The following is a 26027-nucleotide window of genomic DNA, read 5'->3' as shown; positions in this document are numbered from 1 at the left end:
GGTGGGCCAATGTCCTGAACTTGGCTCTCCCATATCAGAGGCACAGGCCTGACACCTGGCCAGAGCACCAAGACCCTGTCAGCCACATGGCATTAATTGCAGAGAGGTTGACTCCACCTGAAGATATGAAGAGTAAATTCCCTTGAGACAGATGGGCTTTGGAGGGCTCTGGAGGGGGGAGCAGCAGTTCTTCTGTCAAAGTTCCATGACGGTAAGTGCAGAGTCAGGGAACTGTGAGTGAGCTGGTCTTGCTCCAGAGGCTGCTGGCTCACCAGGGTGGTGTGAGACACCAGTCGGCCTGCAGCTTCAATGGCTCCTGTGGCTCCTGCAGGATCCTTACCGGGCCAAGTGCTTAGTTAGCCCTGTGCCAAAGGACACCATGTTCTCCTGGAAGATATTCTCATCATGAAAGGTGAGGCCCCATCAGAGCAGGAGGAGCTGCAGACCAGGCTTCAGTAGGAAATCGCTGCGCAGGAACCGAGGGGACAAGCACACCCTCAGGCCCGTCTGCAACCTCAGGTTGGGGAGCAGTACACATGAAAGCTGGAGCAGTCCATCTAGCCTGAAATTCCTGCTTGGGTGCAGCCTTTCAGCAGCAGCCTACTCTTCCTTTTCAATCTCTTCTTGCCCTTGCATTTTTACTTGTTATCAGTTCAGCAGACATGTGCTGGGCAGTAGGGTAAGAGTATGGGTTTTAGTCATAACTCATTCATTTTTTAAAAAAAAATTATTTTATATTTGGCTGCATTGGGTCTTCGTTGCTGCGTGTGGGCTTTCTCTAGTTGCGGCGAATGGGGGCTACTCTTCGTTGCGGTGCACGGGCTTCTCATTGTGGCGGCTTCTCTTGTTGTGGAGTATGGGCTCTAGGCGCGCTGGCTTCAGTAGTTGTGGCACATGGTCTCAGTAGTTGTGGTGCATGGGCTTAGTTGCTCCACGACATGTGGGATCTTCCTGGACCAGGGATTGAACCCTTGTCCCCTGCATTGGCAGATGGATTCTTAACCACTGTGCCACCAGGGAAGTCCCTCATTTCTGAATGAAGTAATGCAACTCAAACTAATTTTTAAGCAAAAGGAGGATCTGTTGACACATAAGTGGGGGAAGATGAGATGTATCTAACTTTAAGGTTGACTGGATCTAAATACTAAAATGATGTCATTTCTCTCTCTCTCTCTACTTGCTTCTGTCTTTTTTTCTATCTCTTTCTCTCTCTCTCCCCTCCCCCTGCTTCAATTTCTTTAAACCTCAGGAAAGACTCTGATTGGCCCAGCTTGGGTCATGTGTGTACCCCTTGGGCACTCACTGAGGTCAGAGATAGTGCTACGATTGGTTAGGCCTGAATCACATGACTACCCATGGACAGAAGGATCCTGTCCTGTGCTGGTGCCACACCAACATCTTAGAGTTGACACAGGGAAAGAGCAGGTCTGTAGAGGACTCTCCCAGTGGGAAGGGGTGTGAGTGTTGCTGAAAGAGATGGGGGAGGAACACTGCACAGATGTTCAGTACATTTCCTGGCCAGGAGGAGCATAACACAAAGAGGAGACTGAACAACTAACCCATACGTGGTTAGATCTAGAACTACATCCCATTGATGCAGGAGTTCAGTGCAGCAGGGCTTCCAGAGAGCCAGTTGGGATATGTGTGTCTTCCTTAAATCCAGCCTCTCTCAAGATGTACCTTTATTTGGTCTGGTGAACCTTCAACTGGGACTGGAAGAAATGGGGAAGGGGCACATTCTGAGAGGAGAAACTGTGTGGACCCAGGGAGTGCTCACCAATCAGCAAGCAGACCAGAGTGGGCAGAGGAAGAGACTGGGTAAGGAGTTGGGAGATCCTTTGGAGAGACGGACCTGATCCCAAGGTTTGTGACCCAAACTCAGCCATGGGAAGCAAGTCCAAGGTAAAAGACTTCGAATGTATTTTGTTTCACTTTACATCAGTTTTATACAACATTTTACTCATCTTGGTAAATCCCAAACACTTTTTGATTTCCCATCATACAAGCAAATAGCATAATTCTTTGGCAGTTATTCAGGGTCTTTCCAAGTGGATAATCACTTCTGTTTTTTTATGACTGGGTTTGAATCAGTGTGACTTGGTTGCTTTTCAAAGTTGGTTGTTGAAAACTGATGGTTTCTCCTTTTGTTACACGTTATAGCCTCCTCGTTGGATTTCTACTATGTAACACCCTGACATTGTATATATACACTCTCACTTCTGCATCTTGTGCCTTCCTCTGATTTATCCATTTGGCCAACTCCTACTCATCCTTCAAAATATAGATCAAGGGGCTTCCCTGGTGGTGCAGTGGTTGGGAGTCCGCCTGCCGATGCAGCGGACACGGGTTCGTGCCCCGGTCCGGGAAGATCCCACATGCCGTGGAGCGGCTGGGCCCGTGGGCCATGGCTGCTGAGCCTGTGTGTCTGGAGCCTGTGCTCTGCAACGGGAGAGGCCACAACAGTGAGAGTCCCGCGTACCGCAAAAAAACCCAAAAAACCAAATATATATATATATATATATATATATATATATATATCAAGTTTCCTTGAGGAGGGAGGCTATACATAACTTATCTCTCACCTGGCAATTGGCACAGGTATAAATGAACTCATGCATGAGTGAGAGGATTCATATCTATCCAGTCTAAGGATGGCACAAAAGTTTTGTGTCACTTACGAGCACATTTGAATGCAAGTATCAGACAAATGCAATGAGTGGTGGATTAAACGAATAGGTATTTTTCTCACATATCAAGACGTTTGAAAACTTTCAGCTGTGGCACTGGTTCAGGGGCTCAAAGAAGCTATTAAGGATGTAGTCTCAAGATCAGCAGTGCACACAAGGTAAGAACAAGGGAGGAAGAAGACAGGCACCAGCTATGCAAGAGCCTTCTGTGTGCATCTCATTAGCCGCTCCTGGCTGCAAGGGAAATTGAGTTTCTGACCTGGGACTGGGGTATGTCAGTGCCTGGGCAATATCTTGGTTCTGTTAGTGAGGAAGAATGAGGGAATGGATACTAGCTAGGCAACCAGGGGCACCCACCCAATGTGTCATCTCATGTTCCAAGGTTAATAGATTCAAGGTGAGGCTCTGTGTTCAGTTTTGTGAAGGCTGTCCAAGCCCAGAGCCAAAGGCGCTTCAGTTGATTATTAATGTTTGCCATGAGTGGGGCATATAGCATCCTTGGTGTGTATTTGTCATCTTTGGTCCAGCCCATAGATTGATGTGTGCGCTGGACCATCTGTTCCCTCCCCCCCACCCTTCCCCCACCTGCTCTGTGTGCTGAGAGGCAGACTCTGATGGACTGGACCAACAGATCCCCTTACCCTTTGACTTCTGGTTGGGTTTGGCCATTGGGAGGAAGTGGCAGGAGGGCAGAGGATAGGAGGAGAATGATGTCAGGGTATTTGTTCCCCAGATTCTCCCCCTGCCGGGTCACCATGGTTTATTGAAGGCATGTATCCTTTACAGGTTCCAGTAACTGCCCCATCCCTTACCCCTTCAGGCCAAGATCTCTACATCCTCCCTTGTTGGCTTCCCCAAGCCCTGCCCACACCGTGTGGACATCCATTTAATGCACTTCCCTTAAATTTCCCAGTTTAAGTGTTCTGTCTCTTTTTCTCAAGGATCCAGACTGAGGCAGTCTGTAATGCTTTGGGGGCTGGTTCTGGGAGAGGGTATGCGAGTTACTGATGGAGACCTTTGTCATCTCCCTTCCTCAAAGTCCAGGGCAATGCGCCTCCTACACTCTACAGGATACCCGACTTGCAACATGTCATGGGATGTACTTGGATGTCTTTTTTATTCATTCTTATTGATCAAGCGCCCAGGGGTAACTATGGTGCCTCTACTGTGGTTTGTAAGTACATCCAGCTGTTAGGCGCTCCAGATGGGAGCTTTCAGGAATCAGTAGGAGGGAACTGACGTCTCTCCCGGTTCTCTCCAGCTTGTATTGTGGCAGGCCAGTGAGAGCTGTCATTTCCGCATGCTGTTGGCTAGAAGTAGCTGTGCACCAGGTGGTCTGGAAGGACAAGGGCACCCGCACCTGGGGTACCACGTGATCTCCGTCCTGTTGCTGCCTCTGCCTTCCTGCTCCCCAAGGCCTTGGAGTCTACACTCTGAAAACACGCTCTGTGGTGTATCACGTCTCGCCCCCAGCCCTCAGTGTGCTGGAAGAGGCTGGCGAGGAGCCCTTCAAAGCCTTCAGAGCAGAGTTTCTTAAACTTGAATGAACAGTTGAGTCACCTGGGGATGGTGTGAAATTGCAGATTATGATTCAACAGGTCTGGGGTAGGGGCTGGAGATTCTGCATTTCTAACAAGCACCCTGGTGATGCTGCCACTTCTGATCCAGGGAACACACTTGAGTAGCAAGGACTTAGAGATGGACATCCAGTATAGTAGCCACCAGCTATATGGGGCTGTTTACACTTACTGTCTTTCCTTTGTTTTTTATCTCATAATCTCATCAAACCATCCAATGCTGAGTTTCTAGCAACAGAAACCCAATTCAAAAGGTTTTTAGCCTAAGTCAAAAAGAGAAATATGTTGGTTTTTATGAAACTGGAAAGATAGGGAGCTGGCCTCAGGAATGGCAGGGTCCAGGGACTCAAATGATGTCACCACTGTCATCACCACCACCATCATCACTGCCACCATCATCTCTTTCTTCTTCCGTTGCTCCTCTGCCTCTTTTCTTGAGTTTTCGGCCTCATTCTTGCTACCTGCAGACTGGCTTCCTCTCTCGGGCAGGAGGTTTGGATGCCGGTGGCTCCAGGCTAAGATCACACTTGTCATCTCAATGGAAAAAGGGAGCTCTCTCCCAGCATCTGAGTGCGCCTGCATCACACTGCACCCAGCTCGGTGAACAGGGGGCTGGAGCGCCAGGCTTGTCCTGTGGGAGGGGAGCGGGTCACCGTGATGGGCAGCCCCTCAGAATCAGATGAACAGAAGGGGAGACAAGTGAACCCTAAAGGAAGAGATGTAGTGCAAAGAGGTACGGGGCAGACAAAACCAGCAGGTGTTCACGCCACTCCACAGCTCTCTTCCACCTCACCTGTCCGTGTATTCCCCTTAAGAACCCCTCTCCTAGTTTCTGCCACCCTTTGATCATTCCCAGGGAGGGGAGATGTAGCTTGTCATATTTTGCTGGGTGCTTAAAAGAGCACAGCTGTTTTCCCTGTGTATTTTCATTGCAACCAATTAGCAAAGCTTTCTCTTTGGTGCAGAAAATAAAAATAAAAAGACAAAAGTTCTGGCAAGGTTTTCCCTTTGGTTTCTTCAGGCATTTAATAGCATCTCCTGCTGCCTTGCTGGAAGAATTTACTTATATTGCTTGAGAGTGGCAAGCGGAACGGCAAGGGTGGTAACTAGCAGCAGGGGGAGGCAGCTGCCTGCCAGGGAGAAGCTGGAGGGGGCTGGGATGGGCTGACGTTCATTGATGGTCTGGAAGGACAGGACAGCATGAGGAGATGAGGTCTGCGGATGGTCCACGGCTCGGAGCGCAGACAGGAAAGGCAGCGTAGGCAGGAAGCGGGAGATGAGCCAGCTACAGCCACTCGGCACTTTTGTTTTTGTAATAAGAAAAGCGCAGGTTGGATTTTTGGTTTTTTTTGCAGTGGGGGAGGTGGATGGGGAGAGTTTGGAGGCTGAGGGGTGGATAAACTGCCCAAAAGTCTGTAAGTCCCTGTGAAAATGAAACATCTAGACCAGAGATTCCCAATGTTGGGACCCCGAGCTGGCAGTACCAGCCTCACCTGGGAGCAGTGGACGTTCTCTGGTCCACCCAGACCTACTCAGTTAGAAACTCTAACCAGCCTTCCAGGTGATTCCGCTACCTGCTCAAGCTCGAAAGGCACTGGTCTAAACGAGGGTCGCCTTGAACAACGAGGGGCTTTTTAAACCTCACCGGGTCAGAGACACAGAAGCCAGCCTTCTCGGAGAAGTGGCAGTGTCCCAGTCACCAGCAACTCGGGACAGAAGTGACTTGCCTGAGGTCCCCCGAGAGCAAGCGGTGGCCTGCAGGCAGGTCTCATTCCCACGCCTGTGCTCTTCTCTGCAGCATTTTATGAGTCTATGTGTGAAGACCCCAGAGAAGCGTGGGCCTATCACTCACTTCTTTTCTATGTCACAGAGATGTGATGAAGGTTCCCACGTCGACACTTACCCCCTGTTTTTACAGTCCCACCGGCGCTGTCAGGCCTCACCAGGACGGAAGATGGGAAGTGTGGGCATAACGGATTTGAAACAGATGGGTGAGTTGGAACCCTCAGGCTGTGCCCTGGGAGCCAGACAGCAATGAAGAGCCAGGAGCAGAGGAAAAGGTTATAAAAATGTGTAGTCTTCGCTTTATTGAGTTACAACAAATGAGCAACAAGCTAGAAAAATTGTTTCTTTTCCCAAACTCCCTAACCTTTTATTTGTGCAGTGTACTCAAGCGAGGGGCGGTGTGGGCAGGGGAGGGGACTGCAAACACAGCTCATACTGCAACGTTTACACCAGATACGTCTCCTGGTGTTTCTTCTTTAGAAGTTAGGACTAACTGAGGGGAAAAAAAAGTGCACTCAGGAAACTAAAATTGGCCCAAAACAAACACACAAACAAACAAAAAAAGCAATTCGTGGTGAAGCTTCAAGCTGAACTCTTGTCCAATACCACACTGAGAAGAGGCAGCTAGGAACGGAGACGAAAACCAAAGCTGTTCATCTTTGTACCATCTAGACACGAAGATCTCTTTTTCTTTCAATTTCACAAAAGTAATGATGATGCTAGTGCATCCGGGAGAGCCCTTTCTGCTGGTCACTAAAAAGGGGCTCAGAGGGTAGCTGTCCGCCACCCAGTTCTCCGGGTGCTGGCTCGGCCCAAGGTCTGAGCTCAGGCCATCAAAAAAACCAGACCGGCCTGGTGGCAGTTCAGAAGGCCTTGTGTGTGGCTAAACAGGGACCCCCAGAGGAGGCTGGGGAAGAAATAGAAATGGATTTGATTTGGAAGATCTGTCATCTGTAAAACCCTCTCCAAGTTAAGACAGATGCCGGAATCCCAGCCCTTTCCCCTGAAGAAATCTCCCAAATTTCAAACTACCTTTAAAAATGAACTCTCCCTACCTAAAATCCAGTAGATATAATGGCACTAATGCTAACATCCCCCCTCCCCCAAATTAATAAAATAAAAAAAAAAAGAAAGGAAAAAAGAGAAAAGCACGTGTGATCAGCCCTCCCTCCTGGAAAAATACCTTACAATGGTAGTGCTGGAAAAGGAAGTTGCCCTTGGTTAAAAAGGTAACAAAATTTTCCCACATTGTACAAATTGGTTCCAGTATAGCAAGAGGCGGGGACCTGGGCACGGGAACCAACTATTTACAAGGACCCATGGAAAACGCAGTGGTAGGACTTTGGCACTATGAACAATTCCCACCAGGCCTCAGGGAGGGGTGTACGAGTGAAGGCGTTGCACTTGGAGTCTCTGGCCAGGGTGGCCCACAGCCAGTGACAGAAGTTCTCTTCTTTCTTTGAAGACAGAGTGTCCCCTTCATCAGCACAGCAGTTCTGGTGGACTTCCCTAGAAGGACAACACAAAACCAGAGATGTCAGGGAGGTGACCATCATTCCCTGGGTGCAAGGCATCGGGGGTGGCCTCTCCTTGGCTCTCCTGTGGAGACACTTCCAAAGCCATCCTGGGGCCTGGAGGAGAGACAAACACCCTGTTTTAAAGAAACAAGTCTGTTTCCTGACCACAGTCTAACATTATGGGAAGTGCCTTCAGAATAAGGCCTTTGAAAACAGGATGACTTTCTGGGCAAGTGAAGGAGGTGATTCATTTCATCATTACAAGACCCTTTTCTTATTCCTGGAGAGGCAGCCAGTCCCAGTGGTTCCTAAAAGGCCCCAGAATCAGACACACCTGGATTTGGGTCGGGAGTTCTCTCTGTACTGGCCATGGGGCCATACACACGTCAAAATCTCTCTAGGGCTTAGTTTTTGCTTCTGTAAAACAGGGATGATAGCAGCATCCACAAAGTAGTTGTGATAAGAAGTTGATATATGCACCAGCATATAAAATAGTGCCAGGCGGGTGGTAAATATTACACGTGCTTTTGTTGCATTTGTTAGATGGAACCCTTTCCAAATAGGATATAAAATAATCATAATAAGATGAGAAATTTTAAGTGTATTTTTTAATTTAATGTTTCTATCAACCCTCAGGTGTAGATAAAATTGTTATTCCCATTTTACAGGTGAGGAAACTGAGCACAGAGAAGCTAAAAACCTTGCCCAAGATCACACAGCTAGAAAATGGCAGAGCCAAAATTCCAACCCAGGCAATTTCCAGAGCCTGTGCCCTTAAACAGTGTTTATTGAGTCAGTATGGAGACGTGTTTAATTCTTATGTACTTTGAAGTAATGAAAATAGTCCAAGGACCTTCTTATGGGTTAAATTGTGCCCTTGAAACCCCCAAAGATATGTTGAAGTCCTAACCCTTAGTACCTCAGAACGTAACCGTATTTGGGAATTCCTTCACAGAGGCGATCAATGTTAAAATGAGGTCATTAGGGTGGGACCTAATCCCATAGGGCTGGTGTCCTTATAAAAAGGGGAAATTTGGACACGGAGACAGACACAGGGAGAACATCATGGGGAGACGGAGGCAGAAATTGGGGTGTTGCATCTATAAGGCAAGGATTGCCAGCAACCCGCCAGAAGCTAGCAGAGAAGCAAGGAACACACGTTCCCACGCAGCCCTCAGAAGGAAGCAACCCTGCCAGCACCAGACTTCCAGTCTCCAGACCGTGGGAGAATAAATTCCTGTCGGTTAAGCCACCCCGTTTGTGGTACTTGACGGCAGCCTCAGGAGACTAAGGCCGACCTCCACTTCCTCTGTGGGTTCCTGGGATCCAAGGATCCTGAGCACGAATCCAAGGGGAGGGCTCCGGGCTGTAAAGGACGTAGTCAGGATTCCATGACAGGCTGGAAGGTGATCAGATCTGTAGATTCCTGAAGACACTGGCTTTTTCTTTGCCTCCCTCCTGGTAAGGCTGCGTTACTGCTCGGTCACTTCTCTGTCTAAGTAGCCGAGAAGGCCCTGAGAAGTTTTGGTGTTTTTCTTGTGCAGGGGACCAAGAGCAAGAATACCAGACTTCTCAGCCGAAGGCAGCAGCAGATTATCTATATTGTTCGTCATTCTTAACGTCTGATGTCAAATGTACCCACATTCCCTAAACGCTCCCGACAGTAAGACTGAATATTGGAGTTAAGGAAACAGCTTGCAAAAGAAACGTCTGTGGATGAAACCAGATTCCAGGGTGTCCTTGGGATCTGGTACCACCCAAAAGTGATCCAGCAAATGTCACCGGATTGTAAGAGCTACAGGGATCCTTATAGGTGATGCTGCCAACATCACTCATTTCACGAGGAAAGAAAAAAGGAAGCTCGGGGGAGGAAAAGCGATTGCCCCGGGTCACATGACTGCTCAGCGGCAGAGTCAAAAGCAATAATGATCATGGTTGTGACAACAGTGAGAGTAGCTTAAATATATCTCATGCTTATTATGTGCCAGGCCCAATGCAAAGTGCTGATATGGCTCATCTCATTTGGTAATCTGGTAACCCGGGAGGAAGGCCCACCTGCAGTGAAGAGATGGGGGTTTAGCGAGATTAAATGGTGTCAGGCAAGTAGTAAGTGGTGGAACCTGGATTCTACTGCGGTCAATCCAACTTTCACTGCTTCTCGCCACACCTGACCCTCCTTGCCCTACGTTCACAGCTGCTCGCTGCAGGGAGTCACGTGGCACAGGAGAGCGCAGGTCTGCTTCAAAGACAGGCTGGCGGTCCCGGGCAGCTGAAGAGGACTACGTGCCTTACTGCTGATCCCATGCAGAGCCACACGCACCCAGGATGTGCACATGGACCACAGCCGGCCTCCCGCTGTGCTCTCCGAACGGAATTTCCCGCAGCAAACTGGGTCTTTCACCGTCTTCGGAAAGGAGGCTGCCTGTGGGTGGATGTCCATGCGAACAGTTCTCAAGACTGCAGGAAAACAAGGCCAAAGGTGGGTAAAGAGTGATTTTTCCTTCTCCCAACCAGGCTGAGGAACGTCAGCTCAGCACAGGACTGTGGTCTCTGCCGTGGAGCAGGGAGGAAACAGCCATGGAGTCAGAGAAAGCTGGATCCAGGGTCAGCCACTTCGGAGCTGTGTGCCGAGGTCAGTTACCTAACCTCCCTGAGCCTCACCTCCACAGTGCATCACCAGCCGGCTGCTGGGAGGGCAACAGGCAAGGTGTGCAAAGCATACATGTGCTCCAGAAATATTGCTTCCTTTTTTCCTTGAGGAAAGCCAGGTGCAAAATTACAGCCTTAGGGGTAAGTCAGCTCACTTGTGTGTGTGAGAATTTACACATTTCCTCTCTCTCCTCTCTCTCATATACAGAAGACTGAACCCTGTCTCTCTAAGTGATTGGCAAAAATTTGCTTTTTATTTTTATTTATTGATTTCTTTTGTTTTCTGAATTTGAAGATGACTAGTTAATGAGATCAGTCAGGCTGCTTGAATTATCTTGCCTATTAATATTACACTCTTATAACGCATATCAAATATAAATTATTAGAAGAAAAAGAAGTTGATTTTATCACGGTGATTTTTCTGTAACAAATAATTTTTAATCCGATTATTGATGAATTATAAAATATCTTAGCAACTATGCTGTCAGTTTATTTGAAAGTAATAAAAATATGTAAAAATTTGCTTTTTAGATAAACCTCAATATTAAGGTGGTTCTCCATCTGACAGTTTTTTAAAAATTGAAGTATAGTTGATTTACAGTATTGTGTTTCAGGTGTACAGCAAAGTGATTCAGTTATATATATATATATATAAATATTTTTTCAGATTATTTTCCATTATAGGTTATTACAAGATATTCAGTATAGTTCCCTGTGCTATATAGTAAATCCTTCCTGCTTTTCTATTTCCTATTTAGTAGTGTGTATCTGTTAATCCCGTACTCCTAATTTATCCCTCTGCCCTCTCTTTCCCCTTTGGTAACCATAAGTTAGTTTTCTCTGTCTGTGAGTCTGTTTCTGTTTTGTATATAGATTCATTTGTATCATTTTTAAGATTCCACATATAAGTGATATCATGTAATATTTGTCTTTCTCTGATTCATTAAGTATAATATTCTCTAGGCCCATCCGTGTTGCTGCAAATGGCAATATTTCATTCTTTTTTATGGCTGAGTAGCATTCTATTGCATATATATATATATATATATATATATATATACATATATGTTACATTTTCTTAAGCCAATAGTCTGTTGATGGGCACTTGGGTTGTTACCATGTCTTGGCTATTGTAAATAGCGCTGCTATGAACATTGGGGTGCATGTATCTTTTAGAATTAAGAGTATTCATCTTTTCCAGAGTGGGATTGCTGGAGCGTATGGTAGCTCTATTTTTAGATTTTTAAGGAATGTCTGTACTGTTTTCCATAGTATTTACATACAAATTTATATTGCCACCAACAGTGTAGGAGGGTTCTTTTTTCTCCACACCCCCTCCAGCATTTATTATTTGTAGACTTTTTGACGATGGCCATTCTGACAGGTGTGAGGTGATACCTCATTGTGCTTCTGATTTGCATTTTTCTAATAATTAGCGATGTTGAGCATCTTTTCATGTGCCTGTTGGCCATCTGCATGTCTTCTCTGGAGAAATGTCTATTTAGGTCTTCTGCCCATTTTTTGATTGGGTTGTTTGTTTTCTTGATACTGAGTTGTATGAGCTGTTTGTATGTTTTGGATATTAACTCCTTGTTGGTTGCATTATTTGCAAATATTTTTTCCCACTCAGGTTGTCTTTTGTTGATGGTTTCCTTTGCTGTTCAAGAGCTTTTAAGTTTGATTAAGTCCCATTTATTTATTTTTGCTTTTATTTCTATTGCCTTGGGAGACTGATCTAAGAAAATATTGCTACGATTTTTGTCCAAGAATGTTTTGCCTATATTCTCTTTTAGGAGTTTTATGGTGTCATGTCTTACATTTAGATCTTTAAACCATTTTGAGTTTATTTTTGTGTATGGTGAGAACGTGTGTTCTAACTTCATTGATTTACATGAGGCTGTCCAGCTTTCCCAGCACCACTTGCTGAAGAGACTCTTTTTTCTCCATTGCATATTCTTGCGTCCTTTGTTGAAGATTAATTGACCATAGGTGTGTGGGTTTATTTCTGTGCTCTTCTGTGCCATTGATCTATATGTCTGTTTCTGTGCCAATACCATCATGTTTTGATTACTATAGCTTTGTAGATGGTCTTATCTGGGAGGGTTATGCCTCCAGCTTTGTTTTTTTCCCCTCAGGATTGCTTTGGCAATTCTGGGTCTTTTGTGGTTCCATGTAAATTTTAGGATTATTTGTTCTAGTTCTGTGAAAAATGTCATGAGTATTTTGATAGGGATTGCATTAAATCTGTAGATTGCTTTGGGTAGTATGGCCATTTTAACAATATTCTTCCAATCTAGGAGCATGGGATATCTTTCCATTTCTTTGAATCATCTTCAGTTTCTTTTATGACAATGTGTTTTTCCCTGTCTTATGGGGATGAACATGTATAATCCTCCAGCCATATGCATTAATAATGAAAAATAAATGCCGAACAAGGCCATTAAAAAAACAAAACAAAAAACCCCACAAAAAACATATTGCAAAGCCAAAGGGTGACCTGGAGAGGGGGAGACAAAGCCACTTCTTTTTGGCTTTTTCAGTGATTCCAGATGTCTGTGGATGGCTCTGGGCCCCAGTAGCACCCTTGGAACTGCTGGACTTCAATTCTCCTCTGACCTCTCCCAGGCTATGTAGCGGTGGGCAGGACTTGGGCTGTGGGAGCTGGCGGCACCCTCAAAGTGAGGCTGGGAAGATGCAGGACACCAAGGGCACACAGCCTGGCCCCATTGCCTTCCCCTTGGGCAGCAGGTCCCAGCTGCAGGTCGCTTCTACAGAAGACCCTGCTCCCAGACACCCTCAGTTCACCTTTTTAAACGTATGTCCACAGAGTTCACTGCTGACCCCCGCCCTGCACTGAGTCTGGCTCACTGAAGAAACTCAAATGTTCATTAGTGAATGAAAAACAAGAAGAGAGCACAGTGCTGTTAGAGGCGGCTGGTTACACAAGACTGATGACAAAGTTCACATTTCAGGTGTTTTTTTTTTTTTGTTTTGTTTGTTTGTTTTAAAGAGTATTACAGTGATTTTGACTATGTGGCCTCTTGCTAAGCCCCTGGGCTTCTACCTGGAATCCTACCACTTGGTCAGGGACATTCCGCATGGTAGAGAACCAACTGCCCGATGGGTCACTTAATCCCAGAGCACTAGTTCTTAGCTTTGGGGGAAACTGCAAAGTCACTGGGCCCCTTTTCTTATGGCCACTGTTCGAACGTTTCCACCAAGTGGATGTCCTGCCTCTCCCTGAACACTGTCCAGGACAGGGAACCCACTGGCTCCCACAGCTGTCCCTTTCTACCTTGGCGACACCTTGGAATGTTAAAAAGTACTACCTAATTCTTCAGCAAAATCTGTTTCCCTATTACTTTACCTTTGGGGAAGCATGAAACAATTAGAATTCTTTTCCCATGTGCTAGCTTTCTGTTCCTATTTCTCTTTACTTTTCCCTGTAGGGATTTCCCTTAGGCCCTGTGGACTCGAGAGAGAATAACACCGCAGTCCATGAGATAGAAAAGCAAGCACTGTGATTGTAATTTATTCAGTCTTATCTCAGTCATATTTCTGAGTCCAACTTTCTTTTATTGGGAGGGGGCATGGTGTAATTTGAATTAGAACTGAGAAAGGAAAACATGGTGACACGGGGAAAGAATAGGTAATTTCTCAGTGGATGAGGAGAACTTCACACTGTCCTAGATCATGTCAACTCTGCACATCCGGCACTTCCTTGAAGTGTGAACTCAGACAAGTCACAGCCACGATAGTCACCTTTTAGGTTCCCTGAGGCACCAAGTTCCCTCCTGTCTCAGGGTCTTTGGGTATGTGGTTTCTTCTGCCTGGACTGTTTCTCTGCCCAGCCAACTCCTACTTAACCTTTTGCATTTCAATTCATCCACTGCTTGTTTAGAGAAACCTTGCCCAACCCCCTAAATTAGGTCAAATTGCCCTAATCTATATTCTCACAGTTCCATGTGCCTTTCTTTCAAAAAATCTTGTCACCTGGCAAAATTTCTTTTTTTTAAAGAAGCTTTTATTAATTAATTTATTTAATTAGGAAATTTAGGAGTTTATTAATTTATTTTTGCTGTGTTGGGTCTTCGTTTCTGTGCGAGGGCTTTCTCTAGTTGTGGCAAGTGGGGGCCACTCTTCATCGCGGTGCGCGGGCCTGTCACTATCGCGGCCTCTCTTGTTGCAGAGCACAGGCTCCAGATGTGCAGGCTCAGTAGTTGTGGCTCACGGGCCTAGTTGCTCCGCGGCGTGTGGGATCTTCCTGGACCGGGGCTCGAACCCGTGTCCCCTGCATTGGCAGGCAGATTCTCAACAACTGCGCCACCAGGGAAGCCCAACATTTCCTTTTTGTTTGATGGAAGATTATTTGGTCAAAGACTATGGGCTCCATGAGGGCAGGGACATGCTGGGCACTGCTGCCTTCCAGAGCCTGGCACACTGCAGGCTTTCCACAAATACTGATGTATGAATGAGCCAAGGCACTTACTATGAGCATCTCTGGACTGGTTGCTCCTACTCCTTGGGGCTAGCATCCTTCCTCTGAAAAATGAGGGGCTTCGATTTCATTACGTTCCTAAGTCACTACAAGCTGCCTAAAGCACAATGGAAATTCCTAGTGTGAGAAACTCCAGAATTAGGTAAAAGGAAGTCATAGCAGTTAACCCTCCATGAGGTACCAGGGCAGCGAGGCTAAGGTACAGTCCCTGAGAAGTATCACCCAGTAAATAGCTAGTGATCGATTCTCCAACAGACCTTTCCCTCAAGCTGCCCACGCACAGGGAAAGCAGTTTGTCCCCAGTTCCTCTCCCCTGATGCTGTCATCTGATGGGACTAGTGAGTGATAGAAAAAAAAAAAATGAGGAGAAGCAAAGGACTGAGGTACCAGATCCTGGATAACTGGAAGCCAACTATCTTTGTTAATTCTCAGGTTGGTTCGATAAACTGCTGTTAAGCATCTGTTCTGAATCAGGCACTGGGGGATTCAGAGATTAATGGCCTATGATGCCTGCCTTTAAGGGTCTGATTGGGGAGAGACAGGGAAATAGTTAATTACGACATTTTCATTTATCCATCCATCCATTCACATATCTGTATTTGGACGGCTAATCTGAACAGATGATGGGGGTATACCTATCCTAGATCTTAAATTGTAGCCAGGATCCAATGTTGGCAGCCTTGAATATTTTAAGCAAGCTGAACTATGGAAAATATTTTTTTTCTGACATTTCACAGATTTCCCTCTTCCCCAGAGCCATCCCTAATTCTCAGGAGATGGAAACTGTCAGAAATCAGGAGGCAGCAAAGTAGTGAATAGTTGTGTATTAGTTCCCACTCCACATAGAATTAAGAAATGACCATGTCCTATTGGTCCAGCCTGGGCGGTGATGGTGGTGCCACTGTTGGCAAGGTGGTGGGCCACGGTGGTTGGGTCAGGCAGTGACCTGACAGATGAGAGGGGGCCTCCAGGCTCCACCAGCCGCTAGCTGAGGAACCCAGGGCAAGCATCTCTGAGCCTCCGTTTGGCCCTCTGTAAAATGGGGAACGAGCCGTACCTCTCTCAGAAGGTTGTCATGAAGTGTAAATGACTTAATAGATGTGCTGGGAAGAATGCTGAACACATGGCATATACAAATAAATGGAAATGCTTCGTGGTAGCAGAGCCGGGCAATTTCGTTTGGCCAACCATCAAGGCATATGTCTGACATTCTCTGGCTCAAGTGTTCTGACTCATTTTTAGGAAAGGAGGAGTTTATTTTTTGGCCTCTTACCAGGACAGATCTCTCAGTGGATGGCTCGATAATTGTTTGGACCCAGAGACTGAATCAAGATGCCCCAGTTCAAGGCTTGGGAAGGATTCCTTATCTTTGTGTCTAATCTCAGGGCCAGGGTGAGCCTGGACATTCAAATACTGTCCTGAGCCTTGCCAAGCTTCAGCCAGAGGAATTGGTCGGGGTGGGTACGCTTCGCTCCCACAGAGGAAATCCCATCCTAGAATCAGCGCCCGGCTGCTTACCCAAGTTTTTTCTCACTCTCTCTCTCTCATATGTGCATCACATAACACCTTTCATGAAATCAAAACCATGCATCATTCCCAGGATTATTATATGTGTGGCAACTGCACTCAACTGCAGGTTCCTAAATAAATATGTGTTTAAATAAAGACATCACTGAATATTTATGAATTTCAAGAGAACCATGTGTTTGGTTCATAAAAGCTGTGAAGTATTTGGAGAGGTTTTTTTCCCCTCGAGGTTGGAAGCTTCCTTGAAGGGGTGCCTCTGTCGGGACTTGGGAGAACTTTTGGCTGCCGCCACCGGCACAGAGACGGCGGCCCCTTTCTCAATTCAGTGGCACCTGAAAAGTATCAGGAGGCCCATTAGGGATATCGGATGTCACAGGTGTTGAGTAGATCTTAGCATGTTGTTTAGGAATGTTTTCTAGCACACACTTGTGGCGTTCGCCATAAATAAACATAAAAGAGCGGTTCCTGGGTGTTCCTGTTTTTTGGGGGGACTTGACTAGTTCCTGCATCTCTGAATTATTTGATGTTAATTCAAAAGTCAACTCTAAAAACCCTAGGTATCTGCCGCCACAGGAGCGGGTCAGGGGTGAGAGGTGCTATCAATCAGAAATGGGGAGTTTCTGTCAGAAATAAAGAGGCAGAAACGGCAGTAGGAAGAACGAAGGCTCCGGAGTGAAACCGAGGTGCTGGCTGGGAGAATGTGGATAAGTTCCTTGGTTTCTGAGTCTCAGTTTCTGGTTTTATAAAAATATAGAGAAGCTTACCTCTCAGGGCCGCTAGGAAAATTGAATGAGACCATCTGTGGCCACAGCGCCCAGCTCAGTCTCTGAACTCAGGAGGCCTGGCTTCCTTCCTTCCTTCCTTCCTTCCTTCCTTCCTCCCTCCCTCCCTCCCTCCCTCCCTCCCTCCGTTCCTTCCTTCTTTCCTCCCTCCCTCCCTCCCTCCCTCCCTCCCTCCCTTCCTCCCTCCCTCCCTCCCTCCCTCCCCAAAGCTTCTCTTTATGGTTTCAGCATTTCTTCCCCCTTCTCCTTCTCTTGGGCCTCAGGTGGGGGTCAAGCACAGTGGCAACCAACTCAGATGGGCGCTGTCAACTGTTGGTGTTGGTATAGTTTGGGAGAGAAAAGATGGGGACAGGTGGCCTTGGGGGCCTCTGGGGGGCTGCCATCCCTAGATACCTCCCACTCAGCGATATGCATCCAGAGCTCACTCTGGACACAGGAACAATTAGCATCCTTATATCCAAATTGAGCAAACACAACTGGTTCAGAATAACTTTTGCCTGCTGTGGAAAGCCATCAGGTTTTCTTTTAGTTTGCCTCTTCTCAACTTTCTGGCTATGCCAAACCTCTTTTGGTTCCTCAGCTGCACCATTCCTTTTCTTGTCTCTGGACCCTTGCTTGGCTCTTCCTTCCACTTGAAACATTCTTTTCCTTGTCTGTGCACTTGGCTAGCTCCTGAGTCAGCTGTCCCTTCCTCCAGGAAGCCTTCCCTGACTTCCAGCCTGGGTGCCCCTCCTGCGTGCATGTCTCCATCATGCCACGGAGCACCCTGGCGAATAAAGGAAGAGCAATTTCCCTTCTTGTTGGTCTGACTGAGCTCTAGGTGAAGGAGGACTCTATCTTCTTCATCCTGTCCTCTCTAGTGCCTAGCACATTCGCCCACATACAGTAGGCGCTCAGGACGTATTTGTTGAATTGAATTGAACCCAACTGTCTACTGTGTGGTAGGTGGAAAAAGCAATCACGTAGACTTATGTTTATGCATCAGAACAATCTGGGATGGAAGATGGGGCAAACTAGGAGCTTTCAGGCAGAATCTGATTGGACAAAAAAAAAAAATTGCTCCTTCATTTCAACAAGGGGGATATGGGCTGGTTTGGTAGGGTCCTTTTTTAAAATTGAATTTGTTACAAATTGCTTCTGTTTTATGTTTTGGTTTTTTGGCCAGTGAGGCATGTGGGATCTCAGCTCGCCGACCAGGGATCGAACCCGCACCCCCTGCATTGGAAGGCAAAGTCTTAACCACTGGACTGCCAGGGTAGTCCCTGGTAGATTCTTATAAGAAGCAAGAAAATGGCTAGAGGGAGGTTGAAACCGTTGTAGCCGGGTGGAGGCGGGTAGTTGGTGCGATGCGTAATGCCCTTTAACCCCTCCTATCACTAGCTCACCTTCCTCACCCGCAACCCGTTACCACTTCCTCCTGCAAAGTTGGAGGAGAAAGACTTGATGGCATTCTGTGATTGGCTGCTCATTAAATTGCTCTTTTAATAGCTGATGGAACCGGCTAAAATAAGGTTTCTAGAGGACTTTATTTATTTGCCAGGTGCCTCGTTTTATTACTGAATAAATGAATTAATGAGGGACATGGCTGGCCAAAGTTGTCCGAGTTCATAAATAAAAAGGTATGGTAGCTTCCAGGGCTCCCTTGGGGACCTTATCAATCTTTCTAGAGGTTTTTTACCTTTCACTATGTTTAAAGGTGACATGGTGGTGGCGCGGGGCTTCCATTGCCTTTTAAGTGACCTCTGGAGAAGCCAAGCCGGGCAGATTGTAAATCGTGCATCTCCCTCCTGGTTCTAAGCTGCCCTTGGCATACTTCGGCTTTGGCCAAGGTAGACCTTTCCCTCCTGTATCCCTCTCTCTACCATCCCCCCCCCACCCCGCCCCCTTTTCTAAACGTACCATCAAGAAAGCTGCCATGCTTCAGGCCCTGATTTGCACAGACCTCTGGTGAAGCACAAACACCAAGGGCTTGGGTGGCACGTCCCGTTTTGCGGATGACATGGCCATTAGTGACCATGGTAACCTCCCCTCCCAGGCTTTTGTGGCTCCACAGACCTAATTTACACCAGTCTCTTCCAGATTTGAAGGGGCTCTGGGGACCCCATCAGCACAGCAACAAGCAGGGTTACTTAATGAGACATACATGGGCGCACCTTCCTTTAGCCGCGGCGAGGTAAATACCAGGTACTTTCAAAACCTTTCAGGTTAAAGGAAACAATCCCAAATTTTTATTCAGTAAACGTAGACACTTATTCTTTAAAAAATCCAAAAAGAAAAAGAAAAAGACATATCCTTTCATGTTTGTCTCTTACACCAGTGAACACAAAACAGGCCTTGTGTTGTGTTACCTTGTTACTAGACTTCAGAACGGATGGACGCCCCAAAGGCCACAGGCAGTGATGCTGTCACCTATCAGCACTACCTTGCAAATAAAAACATAAAATCTAGCAACACCTATTCTTCTTCCTTTGTCTTAAAAGAGCTTGAAAGAAGAACCCATGATCTGTGTCCATATCTCTGTACCCAACACCTGTATCGACTCTGCCAATAGAAAGAAAGAAACCCAGCCTCCTGCCCTGGCTCCCGGGGGGACAGGTGGCGTTACCTGTCTAGGCCTGGCTGGCCTCAGCAGGGACGCTGTCGGAGTCCGAGTCAGCCAGTTCCGCCGCACCTTCTGCTGCCGTCTGACTCCAGCTGTCCGACCTGTCTGAGACGGCGTCCTCCTCTCCGACCGTCACCTCCACCCAATCCACGATGCCCGATTCCTCATTCTCGTCGCTGCCCTGGCCGTCCCGACTGTTGCCCTCTGATCTGTCCGAGGTGGCCTCCGAGGGCTTTGCCAGCAAACCGTCTCTTGCTTGCTCGCCGCCTGCTTTCATCCTGGGGCCCAGCTTCTCCAAGTCCTCTTTGCAGAGCTTTTTGGGGTCCTTGTGATACTGCGGACCGCCCTCGCTCCCGTTCTTCGAGCTCTCGGCGATGACGGCTTTCGCTGCCCTCCTCGACGGGGCGTCGTAGCCATGATCATCCGCCACGTGCCGCTGCTGGTACCGCTCCAGCCACTTTAAGGTTCCAGTTTTTAGCAAGCATCTGTTCTCCTTGAACCAACGCACGATTTCAGTTCGGACCAGGCCGGTCTTTGCCGCCAGCTGGTCATACTCCTGGGGGGTTGGCCACTGGGTTCTTGCAAACGTGCTCCTCAGGAGATGAACCTGTTCTTGATTTTTTGTAATTGCTGGTGAAGGGCTGGGCAAAGAACCGGGCACCTGGGCGCTGGAGAACTGGTCGAGTCGAGACAGAGCACCATTGGGGGCCACCGAGTCTGGGCCTTTCTTGCTGGACCCCATGGAATCCAGGACGGCCTGTTCCATGCTATCCCGAAGCTTCCGCCTCTCCAAGAACCAGGAGTCGATCTCTCTCCTGCTCAGCTTGGTCTCCACTCTTAGCCTGTCCAGTTCTGCTTGGGTCGGGAAAGAGCTTTTCAGAAAGCTGTCTTCCAGGATTTTCACCTGACCTTGGCTTTTCTCTTTGAACTTCTGCGGGGCAAAGTCTGGGTACGCGTGGTGAGTGCGGCCGTGTCGGGAAGCCGCGATGGCCAGCTGGTCTTTGGCAAGGGATTCGCTGGTGATGTGGACGATGCCCCTTTGACACCGATACCGGTGGTCGCTGAACCACTTCTTGATCTCGCTCCTGGCGAGGCCGGTCACCTCGATGAGCCGGTAGACCTCAGCGTCGTCGGGGAACTGGCTCTGGAGGAAGCTCGCCTTGAGGTGTGCGATCTGCTCCTTCGTCTTCTTGCGGTCGCTGGCCGGGGTCAGCGAAGGGTTGGCCACCTTGGGCGGAGGCTCTGGCACTTGAGCGATGTGTGGGCGCTTGGGCTCGGGGGCAGCTTGGGGCGTCGCCAGAGGTCTCTTCTGGCCGTGGTTGGTCACTCCGGCCACGGCGAGCGTGATGGGGGAGCAAGAGACGGTCGTCGGCCCGCTGGTCACCTGAGTCAGCACGAGGCTGGTCTGGCCGAGGATCTGGCACGGAAGCGCTGTCTGGAGGATGGGCTGTGACATCTTGGTGGGGGCCAACTGGGCGGGCAGCACAGTGATCGTTGGGGGCACCGACTGGATGGTGCCATTAAACATCTTCTTCCGGGCCTCTTCCACCTCCTCCGGGGACCAGCTGATGCCATGCTTTAAGCGCTGGGTGGCAAACCAGATTCTGATGTGCTCTTCCGGGTGTTTGGAAGCAGCTGTGAGCCAGGACAGCTCAGCCTGCGTTGGGTAAGGGAACTTGTTGAAGGAGTTGATCATGGTGGCGTTGGTGTCCAGGGCAGAGTTGTATTTGGTAGTGTTCAGCGGCACGGGGACCTTGGGGACAAGGTTGATATTTGGTGGGAGCTGGACAGAAGGCATAACGTGTCCTAAGGTGTCCTGGAGGAGCTCCACGCCCCCGAGTCTTGAGAGGATCTCGGCCGCGTCTGTCACCAGGCGGGTGGTCCCTTCCACGTGGTTCTCGGGGGCAGCCTCCTCTGGCTTCTTGGGCACCTTCTTGGCGTCGGCTTTCGGTTTCCCTGGCTTCATGATGGGGGTTTTACTCACCGAGATCCCGGGGTCATTGTCGCCGCTCCCGGGGCCGCTGGTGGTGAGGGACACGACGTGGTTCGTGGCATCGATGGACTGCTCCAGGACGGTCTGATTGTTGCGCTTAATGAGTTTCAGCTTGAAGTTGGTCTCCCCGGGGTGGAACTTGGAGTTGTGGTCAGACAAGGAGTCGTACTTTTTGGTTGTGAAGTTACATTCGGCACACACGTAGAGCGGGTTGAGAATCACGTTGGGGTGCTGCGTGTCAACGTGCTCCGTGAACTCGTTCAGGTTTTGCGTGGAGTAGGGGCAGTATTTGCATTCATAACCACCTTGGAGTTTTTTGGATTGATTTTCCCCTGTAGACTTCACCTCTATCACTTCATTTTCTTTGGAAGAGTTTTCAGGTTCTGCTGCCCTAGCGTCCTTGGCCATTTCGGGCTGTGGCGTGCCGATTCCTTTCTCTTTGGCCCTGTCTCCTTCCTCGGGCACGTCTTGTTCTGCTACTTGTGATGTCCGAACCATGCACGGGGTTGTGGATTTTCGTTTGCTCGCCATGCTGTCTGTCTGTGTGCAATGGCTTATTTGGGGGACGGGGGCGGGTAGGGAAGGGGCAGTGAAAGTTTTGGAACTACTAAGATAAAAGGTTTTTGGCTTTATGCCCCGCTCCAATGGCTTTGGCTTCACTTGAACGCTGAAGTCTGGTGCTTGAGTTTCCAGAATGATTTCAGTGCAGAAGATTGTAACTGTTCCAATGGCTAAACACAAGAGGCAGCATCATACCTGTGGGACAAGAACAAAGAGAGTGTCAGTGTTTCCTCACAGGGCAAAAGGAACTAGCATTTCTTTCTAAGTTGCTCCCATGACCCATCCCAACTGGCACCCAAAGCAAATACCCAGGTGCGCACAGATGGTGTGAGAGTGGGTACTCCTAAACGTGAAAGATCACATTTTTCTTCTCTTCCATTCTCTGGGAAGGGCAGTGGGGACGGGCCCAGAGCAAGCAAATGAGGATGCAGGTCACTCATTCATGTTTAGAGACCAAGGGATACAGAAAAGCAACAAGGGCACTGAGATCTTATGAAGTGGGGGGTAGGGTGCTGGAGGGCACCTTGCAGTGAAGTGCTGGCTGGGTTCGCAAGCCGCTTTTATGGATCGTACATCAGAAGCAAGATGCTTGCCTGGGGCTGGCAAGTGGAATTTATATAGGAGTTAGAAGATGGATATGAATGTTTCGTTTATTAACATAAAGGTAAAACCACTATAGAAAATCCAGAAAAAGCATCAAAGTATAAAAAAGAAAAACATCGCCCCAAATATCGTAGTTCCTTCATGTCACTTGAACATTTCCCATTTTCACAAACTTTGAGCAAAAGCATGATTAAGAAATGGCTGCATGACATTACATTGTAGGGATATACCATACATGATGTAATTAGCCATTGGACTTTTGTTGGACATTTATTCCTAATTTTTGGCTCTTCTGACAACATTGTAGTCAATACCCTTAGTCCTTATTTCTGAAGTGAAAGCACTGGGTCAAAGGAGGTCAACATTTTACATTCTCTTGACTCATATGGCCAAATTTTTGCATCATTTGGCCTTTTCGCCGGCAGTGAATGAGTGCCCGACTCACCACTTAGCTTACATGAAATATTACCATGAAAAAGCCTGGCCAATTAGATACGGGAAAACTGCTTTAATATGCTTTGGTGCTTCTCTTGATTGATAATAAGGGTGAACCGTTTTCAAAGATTCACTTGCCATTTGTATTCTTTTGTGAATTGTGGATTTATGCCATTAAAAAAAATACTTTATTATTATTTTTTAAAATTAATTAATTATTTATTTATTTTGGCTGTGCCGGGTCTTAGTTGTGGCACGTGGGATCTTTAGTTGTGGCATGCGGACTTCTTAGTTGCAGCATGCATGCGGGATCTAGTTCCCCGACCAGGGATCGAACCCGGGGCCCCTGCATTGGGAGTGCAGGGTCTTACCCACTGGATCACCAGGAAAGTCCCTATGTCATTTTTATATTGTGATGCCCAGTGGTTTTATTATTAATTTATGAGTTCTCTCTATATTAAAAACATTAGTACCTTACTATATTTGTTGCAAAGATTTTCCAGTCTGTCATTTACCTTTTAGTTTTGCATATGGTATTTTTTCATGTTTTACAGGTAGAAATTTTTTATTTTTAAATGGCAAATTTATCAGTCTTTTCCTCTTGTGGTTTCTTTCATTGTGATTTTACATTTAGAAGGTGATTCCCTGCTTTGATAGCTGAGACCTATTATTCTATGTTTTCTTAGAGTGTTTTGGCTTTATTTTTTTTGCGTTATGCGGGCCTCTCACTGTTGTGGCCTCTCCCATTGCGGAGCACAGGCTCCGGACGCGCAGGCTCAGTGGCCATGGCTCACGGGCCCAGCCGCTCCGCGGCATGTGGGCTCTTCCTGGACCAGGGCACGAACCCGTGTCCCCTGCATCAGCAGGCGGACTCTCAACCACTGCGCCACCAGGGAAGCGCTTGGCTTTATTTTTTACATATAACTTGTCTGGACTTGAACCGAACTGATCTTGAGGTAAGCTGTGAGATACAATTCTAACCATTTTTCTTGAAAGTTATCAATTATCTCAATAACATGTATAGTGTTATTTATTTCTCACTAATTTGTGAAGCCACCTTGGCCATACATTAAATTTTTCTATATACTAGGGTGTTTCTGGATTATCTGTTCTCTACCTCTTATCTAGCTCTTGAGCCTTACTTACACTTATGCTTCACTTAAATTTTTTTTTGTCGATTAGAGCATGTTTTAACATCTGGTAGAGTGAGTTTCTCTTTATCATTCTTCTTTTGCCAAATAAGTCTGGGTTATTCTGATCACCTATTAATGTAAATCAGTTCTCATGAATCAGAATCATCTGCAAAATAAAATTCTGTTAGAATGTTGATTGGAATTGCATTAAACAAATATTAATTTAGGAGTACAGGAACAATTTGCTTATTATAAGGTAGGGTATGTTAACAGAACCCCCACAGGGGAAGTGATGGGCTGGACCACGCTGAGTATCTAAATGCACGGGCTTCCATAGAGGATGGCCTTTCATTGTGTGTTTGGAAACAGGGGTAGCCGACATGACATCTGGGGGAAAGGGGATGGAGGGGATAACATATCCTCTCCTGTCCCTCCCACTGGCCTAGGTTTGAGTTCCACTGAAGAGAGGGCTCAAGGAAGAATTAATGGACTTATTTTCAAGAGCAACCCTCTGGGACTTGGGGCCCCACTTATCTGCTTAGGGGGTCAGGTGACAAACCTGTGCAGCACTCGGGGGAGGGGCATCCCTCCCCTGTGAACCCAGAAATGGCCACTCTGAGGCATTTTCATGCTGGGCAATTTCTTTCTTTCTTTCTTTTTTTAAACACCTTTATTGGAGTATAATTGCTTTACAATTGTGTGTTAGTTTCTGCTTTATAACAAAGTGATGCTGGGCAATTTCATCAGCAGTGGGTGAGGGTCCCTCAGGGCACTGGTGAGGACAGGAGATGGGCACAGCAGAGCAGAGGGGAGCTGTGTCTTTTTGCTGACAACACCCAAATTGACATGGTTAGCTGAACATCAGACTCTTGATTTTCCCCCTCAAACATGGGTCCTGCCCACCCCCCCACCATGTCTACAGCTCTTCATCTCCATCTCTATGGCACACTCAGGCCAAAATCCTCTTTACCTCACCCCTAAATTAGTCCATCAGCGATCCTGTTGACTCTGTCTTCAAAATAAACCCAGTATCGGACCACTTCCATCTCCCGTCTGGAAGCCTCCCACAGGCCTCTTGCTTACTTCCTCTCTAGAGCAGCACAGGGATTTTCTTTCTGCTTCTTGATGGGCTTTATTTATGGTTTGAAATTCATTTTGGTACTGAAAAGCAATTAAATGTTATTTTTAATCTCTAAAGGTTTTTAAAAAATCGAAGTATAGTTGGTGTATAATATTATATAAATTACAGGTATACAATGTAGTGATTCACAGTTTTTAAAAGTTATACTCCAGGGGGCTTCCCTGGTGGTGCAGTGGTTGAGAGTCTGCCTGTCGATGCAGGAGACACGGGTTCGAGCCCTGGTCTGGGAAGATCCCACATGCCGTGGAGCGGCTGGGCCCGTGAGCCATGGCCACTGAGCCTGCGCATCCGGAGCCTGTGCTCCGGAACGGGAGAGGCCACAACAGTGAGAGGCCTGCGTACCGCACACACACAAAAAAAACTTGTAAAAAAAAGTTATACTCCATTTATAGTACTACAAAATATTTGCTGTATTCCTCATGGTGTACAGTATATCCTTGTAGCTTATTTTATGACTAACAGTTTGTACCTCTTAATCCTCTCCTCCTATCTTGCCCCTCCCCCTTCCCTCTCCCCACTGGTAACCACTGGTTTGTT

The 26027-nt window shown here is 47.3% G+C and overlaps 2 protein-coding genes across 5 annotated transcripts in view; one reads left to right on the top strand and one right to left on the bottom strand.

The window, feature by feature from the left end:
* DERL1 (derlin 1) overlaps positions 1-26027 on the top strand; it is a 113071-nt gene that overhangs the window by 55812 nt on the left and 31232 nt on the right. The window contains exon 8 of one of the 2 annotated variants that reach the window (XM_033419875.2): positions 10081-10198. In XM_033419875.2, the coding sequence (XP_033275766.1) occupies positions 10081-10198 (118 nt within the window). Of the gene's footprint in view, positions 1-10080; positions 10340-26027 lie in introns of those variants that run through there. The other variant, XM_033419874.2, reaches the window with a different exon arrangement.
* ZHX2 (zinc fingers and homeoboxes 2) overlaps positions 6324-26027 on the bottom strand; it is a 172975-nt gene continuing 153271 nt past the window's right edge. For all 3 annotated transcript variants that reach the window (XM_049700531.1, XM_049700532.1, XM_049700530.1), the window contains 2 exons: positions 19628-22373; positions 6324-7558 (listed from right to left, as the gene is read on the bottom strand). In XM_049700531.1, the coding sequence (XP_049556488.1) occupies positions 19632-22148 (2517 nt within the window). In that variant the 5' untranslated portion in view covers positions 22149-22373 and the 3' untranslated portion in view covers positions 6324-7558; positions 19628-19631. The remainder of the gene's footprint in view (positions 7559-19627; positions 22374-26027) is intronic.

Source organism: Orcinus orca, chromosome 17 (assembly GCF_937001465.1).
Source record: "Orcinus orca chromosome 17, mOrcOrc1.1, whole genome shotgun sequence".
Classification (NCBI taxonomy): Eukaryota; Metazoa; Chordata; class Mammalia; order Artiodactyla; family Delphinidae; genus Orcinus; species Orcinus orca.
This window is presented reverse-complemented; position numbering and strand designations above follow the sequence as displayed.